General features: G+C 50.3%; 1 protein-coding gene across 1 annotated transcript; it reads right to left on the bottom strand.

Moving 5' to 3' along the window:
- Positions 1-108: 108 nt before the first annotated feature.
- Positions 109-4,113, bottom strand: FICD (FIC domain protein adenylyltransferase). Its single transcript, XM_031592473.2, has 2 exons — positions 3,483-4,113; positions 109-2,681 (listed from the first exon to the last, which is right to left on the bottom strand). Exons 1-2 carry the CDS (start codon positions 3,922-3,924, stop codon positions 1,606-1,608), a joined length of 1,518 nt encoding a protein of 505 aa, XP_031448333.2. The 5' UTR covers positions 3,925-4,113; the 3' UTR covers positions 109-1,605.
- Positions 4,114-15,672: the final 11,559 nt, after the last annotated feature.

Consider the following 15,672-nt stretch of genomic DNA (forward strand, 5'->3'; position numbering starts at 1 on the left):
TAATAACTTGCTACTCCAGGAACTGAGCTGTGAGCAGTTCTGATTTTACTGCAGATTTAATATTAAAATACTTTATTAATCTGTTACTAAAATGAACATCTTTTTTTCCAGAGCTCTAAAGTGCAGAATACTTTTATACTCACATTGCACTACAAAAATAAGCATGCTTTGTAAAAATAGAACACTTGTTCACATTCCCTGTCAGCAGTAATCAATACACGAGGAGAGGCTGGTGCTACAGTGTATAGGTAATTCCTGGTCTTGTCTTGGTGTCTATTTGCTGTATAAAATGTATCCTAACTACCTTGAAGGTAAAAGAGCTAGAGGGGAGAAAAATAGGCCTGGGACAGTACAGGATTTCATTCCTTCTGTGTCTTCTGAGCTTGAAGGTGTTGGGATCTATGATACCTGGAATTATGCACTTATACAACTGGCAGGTAGGGCATAGGGAGCAACTCCTTTTAATGTTTAACTGCAACTGCTTTTACCTTAAAAAGGCTTTGAATTGGGTGGCAGCTTCCAGGTGCTGTGCAAACAGACTGCTGTAAGGAGAGGCCTTAGGTGGTTCTTTATGCATTTATCACAGGAATAGCATGACCTGGTAGTTAATAAACCTCTTACGAAAAGTTCTCTTGTGTACGTGAAGGAAACTTAAGTTTCTGGCAAACTCACTTATATGAATTCTTACCAAAACAGCCCAGCAGATAAGAGGCAGTCTTGTGGCTATGCAGAATGACCTCTTCTGCCTGCAGCTTAGCAGAAACAAGCTCTTTTCAGACCTTGAACAGAAACCTGCAGACAGCTGCAGTTTTCCAGGGGACCTGCCTTCTGGGGGGGGACAATCTGAAGCAGCACAAAATTGTCCTGGTGAAGACATAGCAAGAGCACCTTGCTATTCCGTGAAGCAAGTCAGAGAGCATTTCTTGTTTTGTTTGTCACATGGACTGTAATCATAAACCAAACACTTCCCATTCGTTTCACATACATTACCCTAGGAAAGGCAACTTGAAAGTAAATATGCAGAGTACTATGAAAGCAGAAATGGAAGGGGAGAAATGCGACTGCCACCCTGCAGCTAGCCTTCTTCCTCATCTTTTCAGGCTGAATGTGTCATAGTGAAGGAGGAAGCCAGCTTAATGCAGCTGGGAGCATGCTGTTACTACAAAGGCTTTGGGTTCTGAACAAGAATGAAGGGGTAGTATGAGAGCAACAACTCTTTTAAAGCTTTGTCCCACTTAGCAGCTCCATGACAAGGTAAGACAAGGCTGCTGACTTAGTGTAGGGCTGTGATGGAAGCAGCTTCTCAATGCTTAATTTTATGGAAAAATGAAATTATTTCTACTTCAGTTTGTTCAGCCCATCTGATGTTTTTCCCCACCTCTTACTGTAGCACAGGCAAGTTACAGCACACAGTCAACATCAACAATTTAGCTTGGCATAATATATGTAAATAAATTATATTAATTTAATCAAATGTAACAGACTTTAAATAAATGAAATGCTAAAGAGTGACACCTCCTGTCAAGTCTCTTCCCAGCAGAAATACTGAGCAGCATGGCTTCCTGTTCACCCATGTATTCCCTGCCTTCTCAACGCCCACAACCTTCAGGTCTTGACAGGGATGGTTTGTTTGCATCCAGCACTGCTGCCATCAGCTTCAGGTAAGCCCACAGAGTACTCCGTGGTGGCAATGAGCAACATGTCCAGCGTTGTCTCAGTGCACTTAGCTATAAATCGTATGAAAGGCCTCACATCACCCTCGTTGGCCACTTCTAAGACATGATAATACTCTGCCCGTTGCTCCTTGCGGATGGTGATGGGTGGGTAGCCTGCCTGCATCAGGATGAGGTTCATTAGCAAACGTGAGGTCCTCCCGTTGCCATCTGTAAAAGGATGGACGTAAACCAATTTGTAATGGGCTAACGCAGCAAATTCCACAGGGTGCAAACTCATGGCATCTTCAGAGTTAATCCACTGCACAAACTCCTGCATCTGTTTCCCAACTTCCTGGGGGTGGGGGGGTATGTGATGCCCTACAAACACCTGCGTAGTCCTGAACCGCCCCGCCTCTACGGGGTCAGCATAGCCCAGCACTCTCCGGTGTATCTCCAGGATGTCAGTGATGGTAACGGATCCTATTCGTGATACCAGTGTGGTATTGACATATTTCAAAGCTGCATGCATGCCAATCACCTCATTCTGCTCCACTAAACTTTTTCCAGGAACAGCATATCTGGTCTCGATGATGTGTCGTATTTCTGACAGTGTCAGAGTGTTCCCTTCAATAGCAACCGTGTGGTAGATGTGGTGATAGTAGGACTCCTCCATCACTCGGCGCAGGGCAGAATTGCCTTTGGGGATCGCCATCACTTTTTTAACCTTGCTGTCAATAATGCTAAAATACCTCTGATCAATTTCTTCAACTAAAGGCAACGTCCGGTCCCGATTGATCAAAGCCTTTTCGTTGCAGGGAGAGAGGGTTAGTGCTTTGGAGTACAAATAGTCTGCTTGAAGAATGTCTTTTTCCTCTTCAGAAAAAATGCCAAATTCATTCAGGGCATCCACATAATCAGGATCCATTTTGAGGGCGTATACAAAGAGTTTGTGCGCTTTTTCTCGCTTTCCTTGGCGCTTCATTTCAAGGGCTTGGTTCAGAGCTGCTTTGGCTTCTAACTTCACTTCTGAAATGCAACAATAAGAGCAGTCAGATCACAGGATTCTACCGACAGCTTCTGGAGACTTATCACTGTTCTCTGAGATGAAATTAAATAAAACTTCTCTGTAAGACCTGCAGCAAAGAACTTGTACTCCTGCTGCAAGCACAAGGGCTTTAGGCCACACTCACAGCAGAACTGCTCCTGACAGGAACTGGGCCAGGCAGGGCCTGCAAGCAGCAAGGTACAGGTGCAGGATTCTGATCCTAGCAAAGCTTGCTTTGGCTATCAGGCTGCTGTGTGTGGGAGGACACAGAGTTGTGAGTACGTTCTGCTGTAATGCCAGTTCCCTTGCTGAGAGCAGACTCCACAGCTGCTAATAGCACATCTTCCCAGCAATAATAGCTGTAATGTGAATGATACCCTGCTGGAATCATAATGACTCCTCTGAATATTTTCCAATTGAATGTCCTGTCCACTAAAGCCAGTGACTGCAGCCTGTTGGTTGCTAGTGTTCCAGTTACCTCATCACATCTCACCACACAAAGCACCTGGATAAGCTGAGATGACACAGCACTACAGAAACACCTGCACAGCACCCAGCCATGGAATGCAGCCTGGCTGCTGCCTGGCGATGGCAACAGTGACCTCTTGGTAATTTACAGCTCAGAGAGGGGTAGTGAGAGTTCATTACCATTGGAGATACAAGGACATGCTCTGGCAGGGATGCACATCCCCCAGACACAAAGGGGTTAGAATCACAGCATCATTCAGGACCTCTAAGATCACAGAGTCCAAGAGTCGCACAGCAGTGGGGCACACACTCACCTGGGGACGCCTTGCCCTTCAGCACCAGCAGCTCCAGCCCCTGTGAGGTGACGCTCAGCCCGGTACTTTGTCCCGTGTACCTGGTGACACCCGTATAGCCGGTGCCCAGCCTACTCCTCAGGAAGGAGAGCCCCCTGAGCACCGCGTGGCACTTCTCCTCCACAGCAGGCAGCGGCAGCAGCAGCAGCAGGAGGGAGCCCAGCAGCAGCACAAGTACAGCTGCCCACCTGACGCGGACCCACAGGGCCACCCATTTCAGCTCGGGCTCTGCCGCCATAGATATGAGATTCATCCTGCTTCCAGCGGGGACGCGAGGGACATCTCCTTTTGTACTGCCTCCGCCTGCAAACAGGAACAGCTGAAGCCAGAACCCACAGCGCAGGTACCTTCCCTTCTCCTTATCTCCCCATTCCTTTATCCTCCCCTCAGGCCCCATCTCCATGAACCCCAGTCCTCAGCCTCCCCTCAGGCCTCTATCTCCCCAAGTCTGCCCTCAGGCTTCACCCCCACGAAGCCTTAGCCTCTCCCAGGCCCCATCTCCCCGCAGACCCCACTTTTCCCTCAGGCCCCATCTCCCCGCAACTGCCTGCTCTACTTTTCCCCCAGGCCCCATCTCCCCTCCCTCAGCCCCCTGCCCACCTTGGCTGCCTCCTCTTGCCGGTTCTATCCAGGTTGCCCCGCCTCCTCGCGTCCCCGCCCTCCGCGCTCTGCCATTGGATGAGCCTCGCGGCTTCTCGCTTCTCATTGGTGCTGACGGCCTTTCCTTCTCCACCGCGTTCCGCCCACTTCCTGCGCACCGCTTCCGGCGGTGTCTTCCGGGTAGCGCCACGCCTACAGGACGGGAGAGGCTCGTGGAGGGTGACGATTGGATAGAGATCACGTCAATCTTAAGAGAGCTGTCCAATGAAAAGCGGGCATCGGACAAGGGTGCGGGACACCTGCTATTTAAGAACTGCGTGGCCCGCTCTAGCGTTGCTAGGCAACGGCTGCGGATTGACTGGACTGCGGCCTCCATCGCCTTCTTCAGGCCTTGGTCTGCGGCACTGCTTGCTTTCCTCAGGCTCCGGGTGCCCTCCGAAGCTCCTGGTGCTTTGGGGAGGATGCTGGGACTGTGAGGCTGGGCGATGCCGGCTGCAGCCCATGCTGGGGCAGGGCAGTGTGTGAGGACAAGCAGCTCAGAGCAGGAGCTACAAGCAGCCTTTCTGCCTTTCCTTGCTTTCAGAAAGGCAGAATCCGCCCTTTTTGTGCTCTTTGAAGAGCTCGTCGTTTTTTAGCAGGACTGACAGAAGCAGCTTGGTGATTTTATTTCAGCCAGCGTTCCTGCAAAGAGACCAACAGCAGCTCGGCTCTGAGACCCTCAGCAGCAAATGGAGCCCGGGGCAATTCCTGCAGCACAACTGCTGTGTCCTCCGACTGCTGCAGCCTGTTAGTGCTGGAGGATAAACGGGGGGGATAATTAGTATCTGCGGGCTGAGCAAACGCAGCAGCCCTTCAGGAGAAAGGTGTGACAGAAATGTGTGTTTTCTTCAGTGCCAGGGCACCGGAGCCTAATTACAGAATTAACTACAGAGCGATGATGCATTTTCCTTTTCAAGTGGTTGTGAAGTGCATTTAGAAGCTGACGACCAGTTAAATGTGATGCTGTAGAAGAGAGTGGTGCTGCTAGCCAGAAATGCCTGGCATCTCATCCAGGCTGTGACACCTCTCAGCAGCCTTAGAGCTGTTGGGTTGCTGTGTACACAGTGCACTGCAATTATCTATGGTTATTTCAGAGATAGTAAAGGGACGTTCCAAAGAAGATTGTAGGAAAGGGCAAGGGCACGGAGCTGATGAAGCCATAGCCCCAGAGCAAAGGTTTGGCCACTGGAGCATCCTCAAAGCTCTTGATATGGTTGAGCACAGCCCTATCAGGAGCTGGGGGGCTCTGATGGGGACTTGAGAACCTCCAGGAGGAACTGGCACTCCAGGAGGTGCCGCTGGTTGTGCCCATTGCAGGTGGATGCTGGAAGCACTGCCGTGGTGTGATGGGAAATGCCACCCAAGATAGTTTTTATAACAAAACTTGAGGCCGAATTGGGTGAATGCGGGAGAGGTGAGATCCCCGTAGCCGGTAGGTGGCACTGACTCATTTCGCTGCTCAACAGAAGCCTCCCAGCGTTGCAGCCTTCTTCCTGAACCCTGACACCTGCAGCGTTTAGAGGCAGCAATCATTAAAATTCATGTTCTAAGACAGAGCGCGGCTCTTGCTTCCTTTTGGCACTGTGTGTCCCAGGATAAAATTGCCACTGTGTGCACGAAGGAGGTGTGGGGGTGATCTGCTCCTGATGCTGGCAGTGCAGATCTCTCCTATTTCTGGAGCTTGCACAGTTAGCTGCAAGGCTGATCCTTGCAGCAATCCTGCATCCCCCCAGTTTCCATTAGGCAGTTAGCGTGGCTTCCTGCTGGCTTTTTTTTTCTTCTTTTGCTGGGGAAAGGGCATTGTCTGAGAGCCGTGGTGTTGGGAGGAATTCCTGGCTGTGGAGGCAGAGCTGCATATTGGAGTGTGGGATTTTAATCAATGAACAGATGGGCAAGTAAGAGATGAAATGCTTGGTGGTAAAGCTGTCAAACCCGGGTCAAAGCAAGGTTGTTGTGAAAAACGGTTGTGACATTCTCAGCTGCTCTGCTCGCATGGCAGAGAGAAACCACATCCCAGCTCAAGTGCTAGCGAGCAGCTCAGAGACCAAAGGGGTTTTTAATTAAAGAGGAGATAGAAGGGTGAGCAGAAAGCTAAAGCGAGAATACTCTAGCTGCAAACTAAAGACACTGAGCGAGAGGGCTCAGGGCTGTGAGTGATTTAAGCTTTTAGTGCGAGCATCCAAGGAGCACAAACGCAAGGCTGAATGGAGAGCTGAAAACAAAGCTCTGAGAGAGTGCAGGAACAGAGGGCTTTGTTGGCGCTCCTAATGAATAACAAGGAATGAGCTTCTCAGACAGATTGGTTTGCAGCAATGGGAATGAATGGACAAAAGGAAAACTTTCAAAGCGATCTGGCAGCTGAGCTCAGTGGGATTTTTAGCAAAGCTGGGATGGAGCTGTGCAGAACAGGGAGGGCCCAGGCGAGGCAATGTGTGGGTATAATGAGAGATGCAGTTCAGAGAGAGGAAGGAATAAGGAAAGCCAAGGCGCAGGCAGAACTGAACTTGGCCAGGGACGTGAAAAACAATAAGAAAACCTTCTACAGGTACATTGGCCAGAAGAGACAGGCCAAAACGGGCGTACCTACTTTGGTAAATTTAAAAGGAGAAATGGCTTCAACAGATGAAGAGAAAGCTGAGGTGCTGAATGAGTTCTTCACCTCGGTCTTCACTGGTGGCCAGGATTCTAGTCTTTTTCATGTCCCTAAGTCTTGCACCCCCATACCTCTATGTGGGGACCAAGGAGGTAAATCCCTCCCCACTGTAAGGGTTGAGCAAGTCCGAGAGTGCCTCCTTAGACTGAATGAGTATAAGTCTATGGGGCCAGATGGCGTGCATCCCAGGGTCCTGAAGGAGCTGGCTGAGGTGGTTGCTGAGCCGCTCTCCATCATATTTGAGAAGTCGTGGCTGTCAGGTGAGGTCCCGGACGATTGGAGGAAGGGTCACGTCAGTCCCATTTACAAGAAGGGGAGCAGGGAGGACCCGGGTAACTACAGGCCGGTGAGTCTCACCTCCGTGCCTGGGAAGATTATGGAACAGATCCTCCTGGACAATATGCTTGATCACATAAAGAACGAGCACGTGATCCTAGATAGCCAGCATGGCTTCACCAGGGGAAGGTCATGCTTAACTAATCTTGTGGCCTTCTATGATGGAGTGACGGCATTGGTGGACGAAGGGAAGGCAACTGATGTCATTTACCTGGACCTGAGCAAGGCCTTTGACATGGTCCCCCATCACATCCTCATCTCCAAACTGGAGGGAAGTGGATTTGACGGGTGGACAACTAGATGGATAAGCAATTGGTTGAAAGGCCGCAGACAGAGGGTGGTGGTCAATGGCTCTATGTCCAGGTGGAGGCCGGTAACGAGCGGTGTCCCTCAAGGGTCTGTCTTGGGACCGGTGCTCTTTAACATCTTTATTAATGACATCGATGAGGGAATGGAGTGCACCCTCAGCAAGTTTGCTGATGACACCAAGCTGAGTGGTGCAGTCGATACGGTGGAGGGAATGGAGGCCATTCAGAGGGACCTTGACAGGCTTGAAAGCTGGGCTCGGGTGAACCTAATGAGGTTCAATAAGGCAAAGTGCAAGGTTTTGCACTTGGGCCGGAAGAACCCCAGGCACCTGTACAGGCTGGGGGGAGTTGTCCTTGAGAGCAGCTCGGCAGAGAAAGACCTAGGGGTCCTGATAGATGAGAAACTTAACATGAGCCAGCAGTGCGCTCTGGCAGCCCGGAAAGCAAATGGGATCCTGGGCTCCATCAGGAGAGGGGTGGTCAGCAGGGATAGGGAGGTGATTGTCCCTCTCTACTCTGCTCTTGTGAGGCCCCATCTGGAGTACTGTGTTCAGGTGTGGAGCCCTCAGTACAAAAAAGACATGGAGATTTTGGAAAGGGTCCAGAGGAGGGCCACGAAGATGATCAGGGGGCTGGAGCACCTCCCCTATGAGGACAGGCTGAGGGAGTTGGGTTTGTTCAGCCTGGAGAAGAGAAGGTTGCGGGGCGACCTCATTGCAGCCTTTCAATATCTGAAGGGAACTTACTCCCAGGAGGGGAGTAAACTCTTCATAAGGGCTGATAATAGCAGGACACGGGGAAATGGTTTTAAGTTAAAAGAGGGAAGATTTAGGTTGGATGTTAGGGGGAAGTTTTTTACTAGGAGGGTGGTTAGGTCCTGGAACAGGCTGCCCAGGGATGTTGTGGATGCCCCGTCCTTGGAGGTGTTCAAGACCAGGTTGGACGAGGCTCTGGGCAACCTGATCTAGTAAAGGTGTATGTTTGGTGGCCCTGCTAGGCAGGGGGGTTGGAACTACATGATCCTTGAGGTCCCCTCCAACCCAGGTCATTCTGTGATTCTGTGATTCTGTGAATCCCATCTGTGCGGAGGAAAATCTTTTTCATTATTGCACTTGTGGTCAGTGCCACTTTCCAATCAGCTGTGCAATATCTCTGGTCTGGAAGTGAGGAAGGCTTTGGGGCACAGAAATCTTTATCCAAATGTAGCAGGAATGCTTCTGGTCCTGTCCCCAGGCAGGAACTGGGGTGCAGCCATGCATTTCCCTTAGGCTGGATGTGCCCCTGAGCCCCGCAGACCTCTCTGCCAATGAGGGACTCTCCTGCTATGGCCATGGGTTTCCTGCTGCAGGGGGTCAGCAAGGTGGGTGCTATGCACTTATTTCCAGCCTGTCCTTGAAGCTGCTGTGGAAATGCTGACTCTAATCAGAGTCCTTTTGGACTTAACTGCCACATAGACTTGACTAATGTGACTCCACACCAGGCAATCTGGAAATATATTAAACCTGGGAGTTACTGCGGGGGTGATTTGCATGTCAATAACAGAAGGGAAATCGCCTCCCCCTGCCTCCTCTCTGAGCTTTCAGTGCCAGGTACCCCCAGCTCTGTGGCCATTCAGTTGCTTCCCGCATGCAGCCAAGCCCTCCGGGAATAATGAGAGCTTCTGGGGCGTGTTCAGCTTATTTCTTGCTTTTACTTTCCTGCTCCCTGGCTGAGTGAAGGGCTTGTTCAGCTAGAAATACGTGGGAGCGGTGCTTCTTAAGCTGCCCATCGCTCTGGCACACTGTGCAGAGCTTCACTGATCTCAGAATACTGGGGGGCAAGGAAACCCTAGGTCATGGCACGTGGATGGATGCTTCTAATAGGGGTAAAAGCCACCTCCTGGTCCTTCCCAGCTGCTGCAGGAGCAAGGAGGAATTCTGTGTTCCTGCAGAGCTGCTGGCTGGGGACTTGTTTGCAGGATACATCATCCCATACTTACAACTCCTGCATGCTCACAGTCTCCTGGGCTTGTAATTTAGGACAAGGAGGGCTAAAACAGGCAGGAGGGTAGGTGGTTTGTAGGAGTGGATTACAAAAGGAGCTGCTTTCCTCTGTGAGATTGTCAGCTCACCCTCTGCAAGGGTTGTGACAGCTGTCAGAGCTTGGGGAGGGGACCCTGCGTGGCGAGACAGTGGCTGGCTGAGCTTGAAGGTGCTTCTGCCATCAGCCTGGAAACAGTGCTTTAAGAACAAACCCCCAAAACCTACACTGCCTAGGTCTAGAGATGACTAGAGCCTCATTGCTCTTGCTTTTGGTTGTTGTTTGTTTGTTTATTTGTTTTTTTTTCAGCTGGAGGAACCTTTTGGCAGCAGCAGAAAGAAGCAACAGAGCCAACCATCCCTGTCCTGCCTGCTTCGTTCTGGGGAACCAGGACCTGAGCCCCACAGCCTTGGGGAGCATAGAGGCAGAAACCAAGAGTGGAAGGTCCAGGGACAGCTGTGTGCCATGGAGTGGTGGCTGCAGAACAGGGACATTTTTCCTTAAAGGTGCCTGGAGAGAGAGAGAGAGAGAGAGAGAGAGAGAGAGAGAGAGAGAGAGAGAGAGAGAGAGAGAGAGAGAGAGAGAGAGAGAGAGAGAGAGAGAGAGAGAGAGAGAGAGAGAGAGAGAGAGAGAGAGAGAGAGAGATGCTCGGTTACCGTGGCAACCGCAGCAGCTGCAGGGATGCTCGGGAGGCAGTGACTGTGCTGGCAGAGGCTCCTGGGCTGCTCAATGCCCTTCTTGTGCCTGGGTGAGGGCTGGGGTCCCCCACTGTGCCACCAGGATGCAGGGCACAGCTTGGCCCTGGGGACAGTGGGGCTCTCCCAGCAGCAGCAGTTGGGTCTCCAGGTATTCTCATTGTGATTTCAGGAGCTGTGCACCACTTTTCTCAGCAGCTGTACTCAGAAACAAGCGAGGCAGAACTCAGAATAAATGGATTTGCAAAGCAGTCTGTGCTGTTCTTGGACCTCAGCACTGCTGAGCTTGGAAATACGGGGAGGGAGCAAGTGTAGTCCATGTTTTTTGTCATGCTCTTAATTTTCCTGTATGCTGCTAAATAAAATGTCCTCTGAAATTCTTCCAAATTAAAATCCAGGCTCGCCTCTCCCTGCCAGCAGCAGTGCAGCCCCTGTTATCCTCAGCAGCGTGACTGCACCTTTATCAGGTTCCTCCAGCACTCTGCAGAAATCAGGAGTTGTGAAACATCTCGCTTTATGCGGCTGCATTTAATTACGGGGCAGACGGGATGGTAAATCTGTGCTTTTATGGCTGCTGAAATGTTGTCTTCATTTCTACTTCTTGCCTTGCAGCCCATCCCTGTCTCTGGCATGCCCCAACCGTGCCTACTTCCTGCAGCTCACATTGAGCTCCCTGAATGGGTGGGGAGCAACATCTGGGGCATTTCTCCTTGTGCTGCATCATTCACGGGTTCCTTCTTGCATGTGTCATGCCTATGACTGGAGGTTGGTCTCTCCTCTGGAGGTCTGGCTGCTTCCTCAGCCCAAATTAACAAGCGCTGGATGCTGCAGAGAGCTGTAATTGCAGCTCGTCTGGGAACGCTTCAGTGCCAGGAGCAAGTCATAGCCTCATCTTTTTTAGTTACTTCATTTGCAGACGTTTTATGGAGGCTCCTGCTGACATTTGGGTTCTGCGCCTGAGCAGGAGGCCAGGCAGCTCCTGGCTTCCCAGAACTGCTGATGGGATTCTGCGGGAGTCTTTGCTGCATTTGTGCTCTTGTTCAGCTATTACATTTAGTCTCCAGTGAATACAGAACTGACAGCTGGTAAAGATTTGCATATGGCATGAAATTAAGTGAGTTTGTTTTAATGTCTAATCTGTGCAAAGCGCAAATTTGGTTGCTAAAAGCTTTGCTTTGCCTTATCACTGATGCCACATCTGCTTCATGCATTGCCCTTTGATTTCTAAAAGTTGTCTTTCTCTGTACCTTGCCAGGAAGAGCAATGGGAGTGGATCTCTGCAATCTTTCCTGTCCCTACAGACACCCACAGTCGGGGGACGGGGCTGTGAGCACTGATGGATCTGTGGGTGTCCCCGTGCACTGCAGGCAGTGGGAACAGACAGCCTTTGGGAGTCCCTTCCAACTCAGATGACTTTATGGATCTGGAAGTCTTTGAGAGATGTGCTTAGTGGTATGGTGGGGATGGGTTGGCTGTTGGATTTGGTGAACTCAGTAGTCTTGTTTAATCTTAATGATTCTATAAGATCACCAGGGCTGAGGCCATGGTGAGAGTCCTGGGGAAGAAGTGGGAATAACCCAACAGCAAGCCCCAGTGCCCACAGCCTCTGCATTCCATGTGCATGGTCCTTGCTTGAGATAAGAGGGTGGGAGCGGGTCTGATGCTTTGTGCAGGGCTGTGGGATCACAAGCATTGTGAATCCGGCAGTGAGAAACAAGTCTGTATGGGAGGTCTGACCTTTCTGAGCATGAAATCCAGGACCAAGAAAGCAAAACCCTCACACTTTGGCAAAGGATGTGAGTTTTCCTCCAGACTGGCTGGAATAGAATTTGGGATTGGAGTTGTTGTTGTTGTTATTCGTTCTTTGAAGTGCCTTTTAATTAACAGACAAGCCATTTAGAGGCTGGATGAGGAGCCAGGCAGGGATGGAGAGGTAGAAGCGTGGGGAACTGAAGACCCCATAGACCCTCATGTCTTGGAGAGAGGAGCAAGTCTTAGCAGGAGTTGCACCAAGGCTCCGGTGGACTTATGCACACCTCTGCTTTATGGTGTTTACCCCGAAGATCCCACATAAGTAAGTCTCCTGGCTCAGGCTAATCCAGAGAAATCAATTCAATTAAAATGCATTGAGTGGGAGCTCAATATGGGGGTGAAAGCCTGCAGCAGAGAGCTGTACATCGCTCTGTCTGCTGACCCTGTGCTTTCCCTTCTCCAAAACCAAACCTCTTTACCTGCTCCCCATTTGTTTGCAGTGTGCTTCTCATCCAGGTTCTTGCATAAATCCAAACCTGAAGCTGGGAGGCTCTGCAAAGCTACTCCACATGCAGCATCACCTCCCCTTGGGCTCCCCAGGGACCAGACTGCAGCTCTGAATTGAGCTGATGGAAACTGGGGGGGTGGATGAGCCCTGGCGCGTCCCTTATTACTGTGAAATTTGCTGTGTTCCTGTAAATTGCATTTTGGCCACGGCTCTTACAAGGAGTGCTGCTAAATATAAATAGGAGGCCATTGTTCTTCCTCGTGAGCATAGCTCTCATTTTTCTCTAATCCTCTGGCACAGAAATTCAAACCCTGGGGGTGGTTTTATGGTAGGGAGAGAAGATGCTCTTCGCCCCTCCTCTCTCAGCAGTCATTTTACAGAACTAGAGATAACTGGAGTGGTCCCAGTGGGGCTGCTAATGGTGGGCAGGGACTCAGATTTCCCCACTGCAGCACCCACTTTTATTCTCAGTCCCTCCTGGAACAGTCCTGCCCTCAGCCCAGAGGATAGCTGTGCTTCAGGATGGCTTCATTTGATTCCAGCTTAGTTTTGTGCCAACTTAATTTGGTGCTGATTGACTTAATTTGGGGCCAGCTGCTTGCCTGTATTAATGGGGCAACGCTGGGTCTGCACATCATGCTCCCTCCCATCCATCCATGCAGGCATCTCCCCACCCCATGCCTTCCCTGCTGTTATACTGAGGTCTGATCAAGTCCTCTGCCTGATTAGCTTGCAAATATTCCTGCAGGTTTTCTTCCCACCTGACAGCAATGCAGCAGAGATAAGTGAGGCTCTGGTGTCTCCCTGCTGCATATTTCTTAGTAAGGCCATGGCTGCACCATATCCAGGAATAAAACAGAGAGCTGGGGGAAGTGGTACTGCCACACTGGTTGGTGCCCCATTGCACATGAGAGCATAGCTTGCCCTGCTGTCAGCACACAGACCCTGGAAAATAACCACTTATTAAAGTAAATTAGCTCATTAATCAATGGAGGGGGAAAGAAAAGTAAAATTCTCACTCTGATCTGAGCCAGTAGCTCTTCTTTTTTATTTTTCCTCTCTCTTTTTCCCTTTAGGTCCGAACTTTACTGGGCAGAAGCAGCTCAGCTGTGGACAATTCCTGCTCTGCCTCAACAACAGCTGTGAATCCTCCTGCAAAAAGGGGAAGGGGAACTGAGCTGGTGCTGAACAGAGACTCAGCTGGGGGGTGAGGACAAGGAGAGGAGCTGTGGGGCTGTTTGGGGTATGGTGAGCCCCAGATGCTGCCCAGGAAGGAGGAGGCACTGCTGGGGATGGGGCCCAAAGGATGAGCAGCTCCTCAGATTAAAGGGTTTGCCAACATCTACTAAGATAAAAGCCTCGAGGCTGCCATTAATTAACAAATTAGCTCATCAAGACTGTCCCTAATATGTCAAATAAAAAGCTGTCCTATTGTAGCTGTTAAGCTAGAGCACGGGTTCTAATTTGCCTGCCAAAGTAGTACATTCAGTTGATAAGAGATTCATTTGAACAGATAGTTCTGAAAGTTTCCCTCTTCGCATCTTCTGCACTTTGCTCCTTTGCTTCCCCTGCATTTTGCTCCTGCCTGGGGCTGAGGAAGGTGCAAGCAATGAGTTTTGCCCATGCACCATATAGTAAATAAAACCCTGGAGTCCATTTGCACGAGGACGTATCTCATATGAAGAAAAGAGTGGAGCAAAATAGGAAGTGTGGCAGTTATCATGGATGTGATCTATGAAGCAATTTGGATGCAGGAGAAGGCAATCTGAAATCTGATTGCATTTCCTTCTCTTTTTATGGCATGAGCACAGCTGGGTGATTTCCAAGAGAGCTGGGGGTGAAAGAATGATGCAGTCGTAGCTCCAGGCTGGGCACAGTGGCTTTTGGCACTGAGGGGAACTGGGTGCCACCAACCCCTTTGTCCCACATCTGCACCCACTGGGGCATGATATCTCTGTGCCAGCACCATGAATCTCTGAAATTCACTTGGATTTCAGGCCGCTTCCCCTGATTGCGTTTTGTTGTTGTTGTTGCTGGATTATTAATAATCTTTTGGTGTAAAATGATGGCATTTTAAAATTTCATTATGTCTCCTTGTCACAGGACATAAAGCAGAGGCAAAGCTGATTCAATTAACGGGGATGGAATTGGCGGCCCCTGCAGCAAAGGCTGCTTCTCACTGCTGGGCTCACTGCTCCTGATGGGAAGGGATTGAATGGGAGCTGGGGCTTGGGTTTGTTTATCCCACCTTGTCCTGTGCTGCTGCAGGGATGGGGTCAGCACAAGGGGCCTCCTCCCTTCCCTTGCCCCCTGCCAGCAGATCCCACTCCCACTGCAACAAGAGCTGGGGAAATGGGAAGCATTCCCCCCTGTGCTGGGCACGCAGCTGCCAGGAATCGGTCCCCACTGACTCCTGGTGCCAATCCTGCCATGGAGTTTATGGAGACTTTGTGCCAAACAGGTGATCACAGAACCATAGAGTGGTTTTGAGTTGGAAGGAACCCCCAAAGGCCGTTTGTTCCCACTGCCTGCAGTGCACAGAGACACCCACAGCTCCATCAGTGCTCACAGCCCCATCCCCTGACCTTGGGTGTCTGCAGGGATGGGGCACCACCACCTCTCTGTCAGTGGATGATGGTGGTGATGCTGTAGCCAAGCTCACTCCGGGGTGCTCTCACTGCTGGGTAATGAGGCAGAGATTTACAGCTGCCTGCAGGAGAGGCGAGGGGCTGCACTCCCTCCAAAGTCCCCCATGGGTTAGATTAGGCTGTCTGCAAGGAAACTTAATTGATTCTTTAGGTTAAAGACTTTTCATTTGCGCAGACAATCCGAAGCATTAATTCTGTATAATGTGACACGGAACATTTGCGTGCAGCTCTCTGGCACAGCTTTTGCTCCCCGTGCTCCCTTTTGGGCTCTGATTTGTTTTCTTTCCAAGGCAAATTCTAGATCTGGCTTCCATCAACAACACTAATTAATCCCTTTCTAAATATTCTGACATTTATTATTTCTTAAATAATTTTCAGGAGCAGGCTCATGGCTTCAGGGTTGTACCATGCTGAGATCTGCACCCAGAACTTAGGGCAGAAACGAGACCAAAAATGACCTTGCACTGGGTCTTCCCAAAGTAAAACAGCAGCTGTACCACTTCCCAGCAACTGGTGGTAGGGAATGAGATGAGAATGGGTTGGATTGGGTTGGGGATGAGATGGATTGGGATAGGATACAACAGGATGGGATG

The sequence above is a fragment of the Phasianus colchicus genome, chromosome 18 (assembly GCF_987193195.1).
Source record: "Phasianus colchicus chromosome 18, bPhaCol1.hap1.1, whole genome shotgun sequence".
NCBI classification, from domain to species: Eukaryota; Metazoa; Chordata; class Aves; order Galliformes; family Phasianidae; genus Phasianus; species Phasianus colchicus.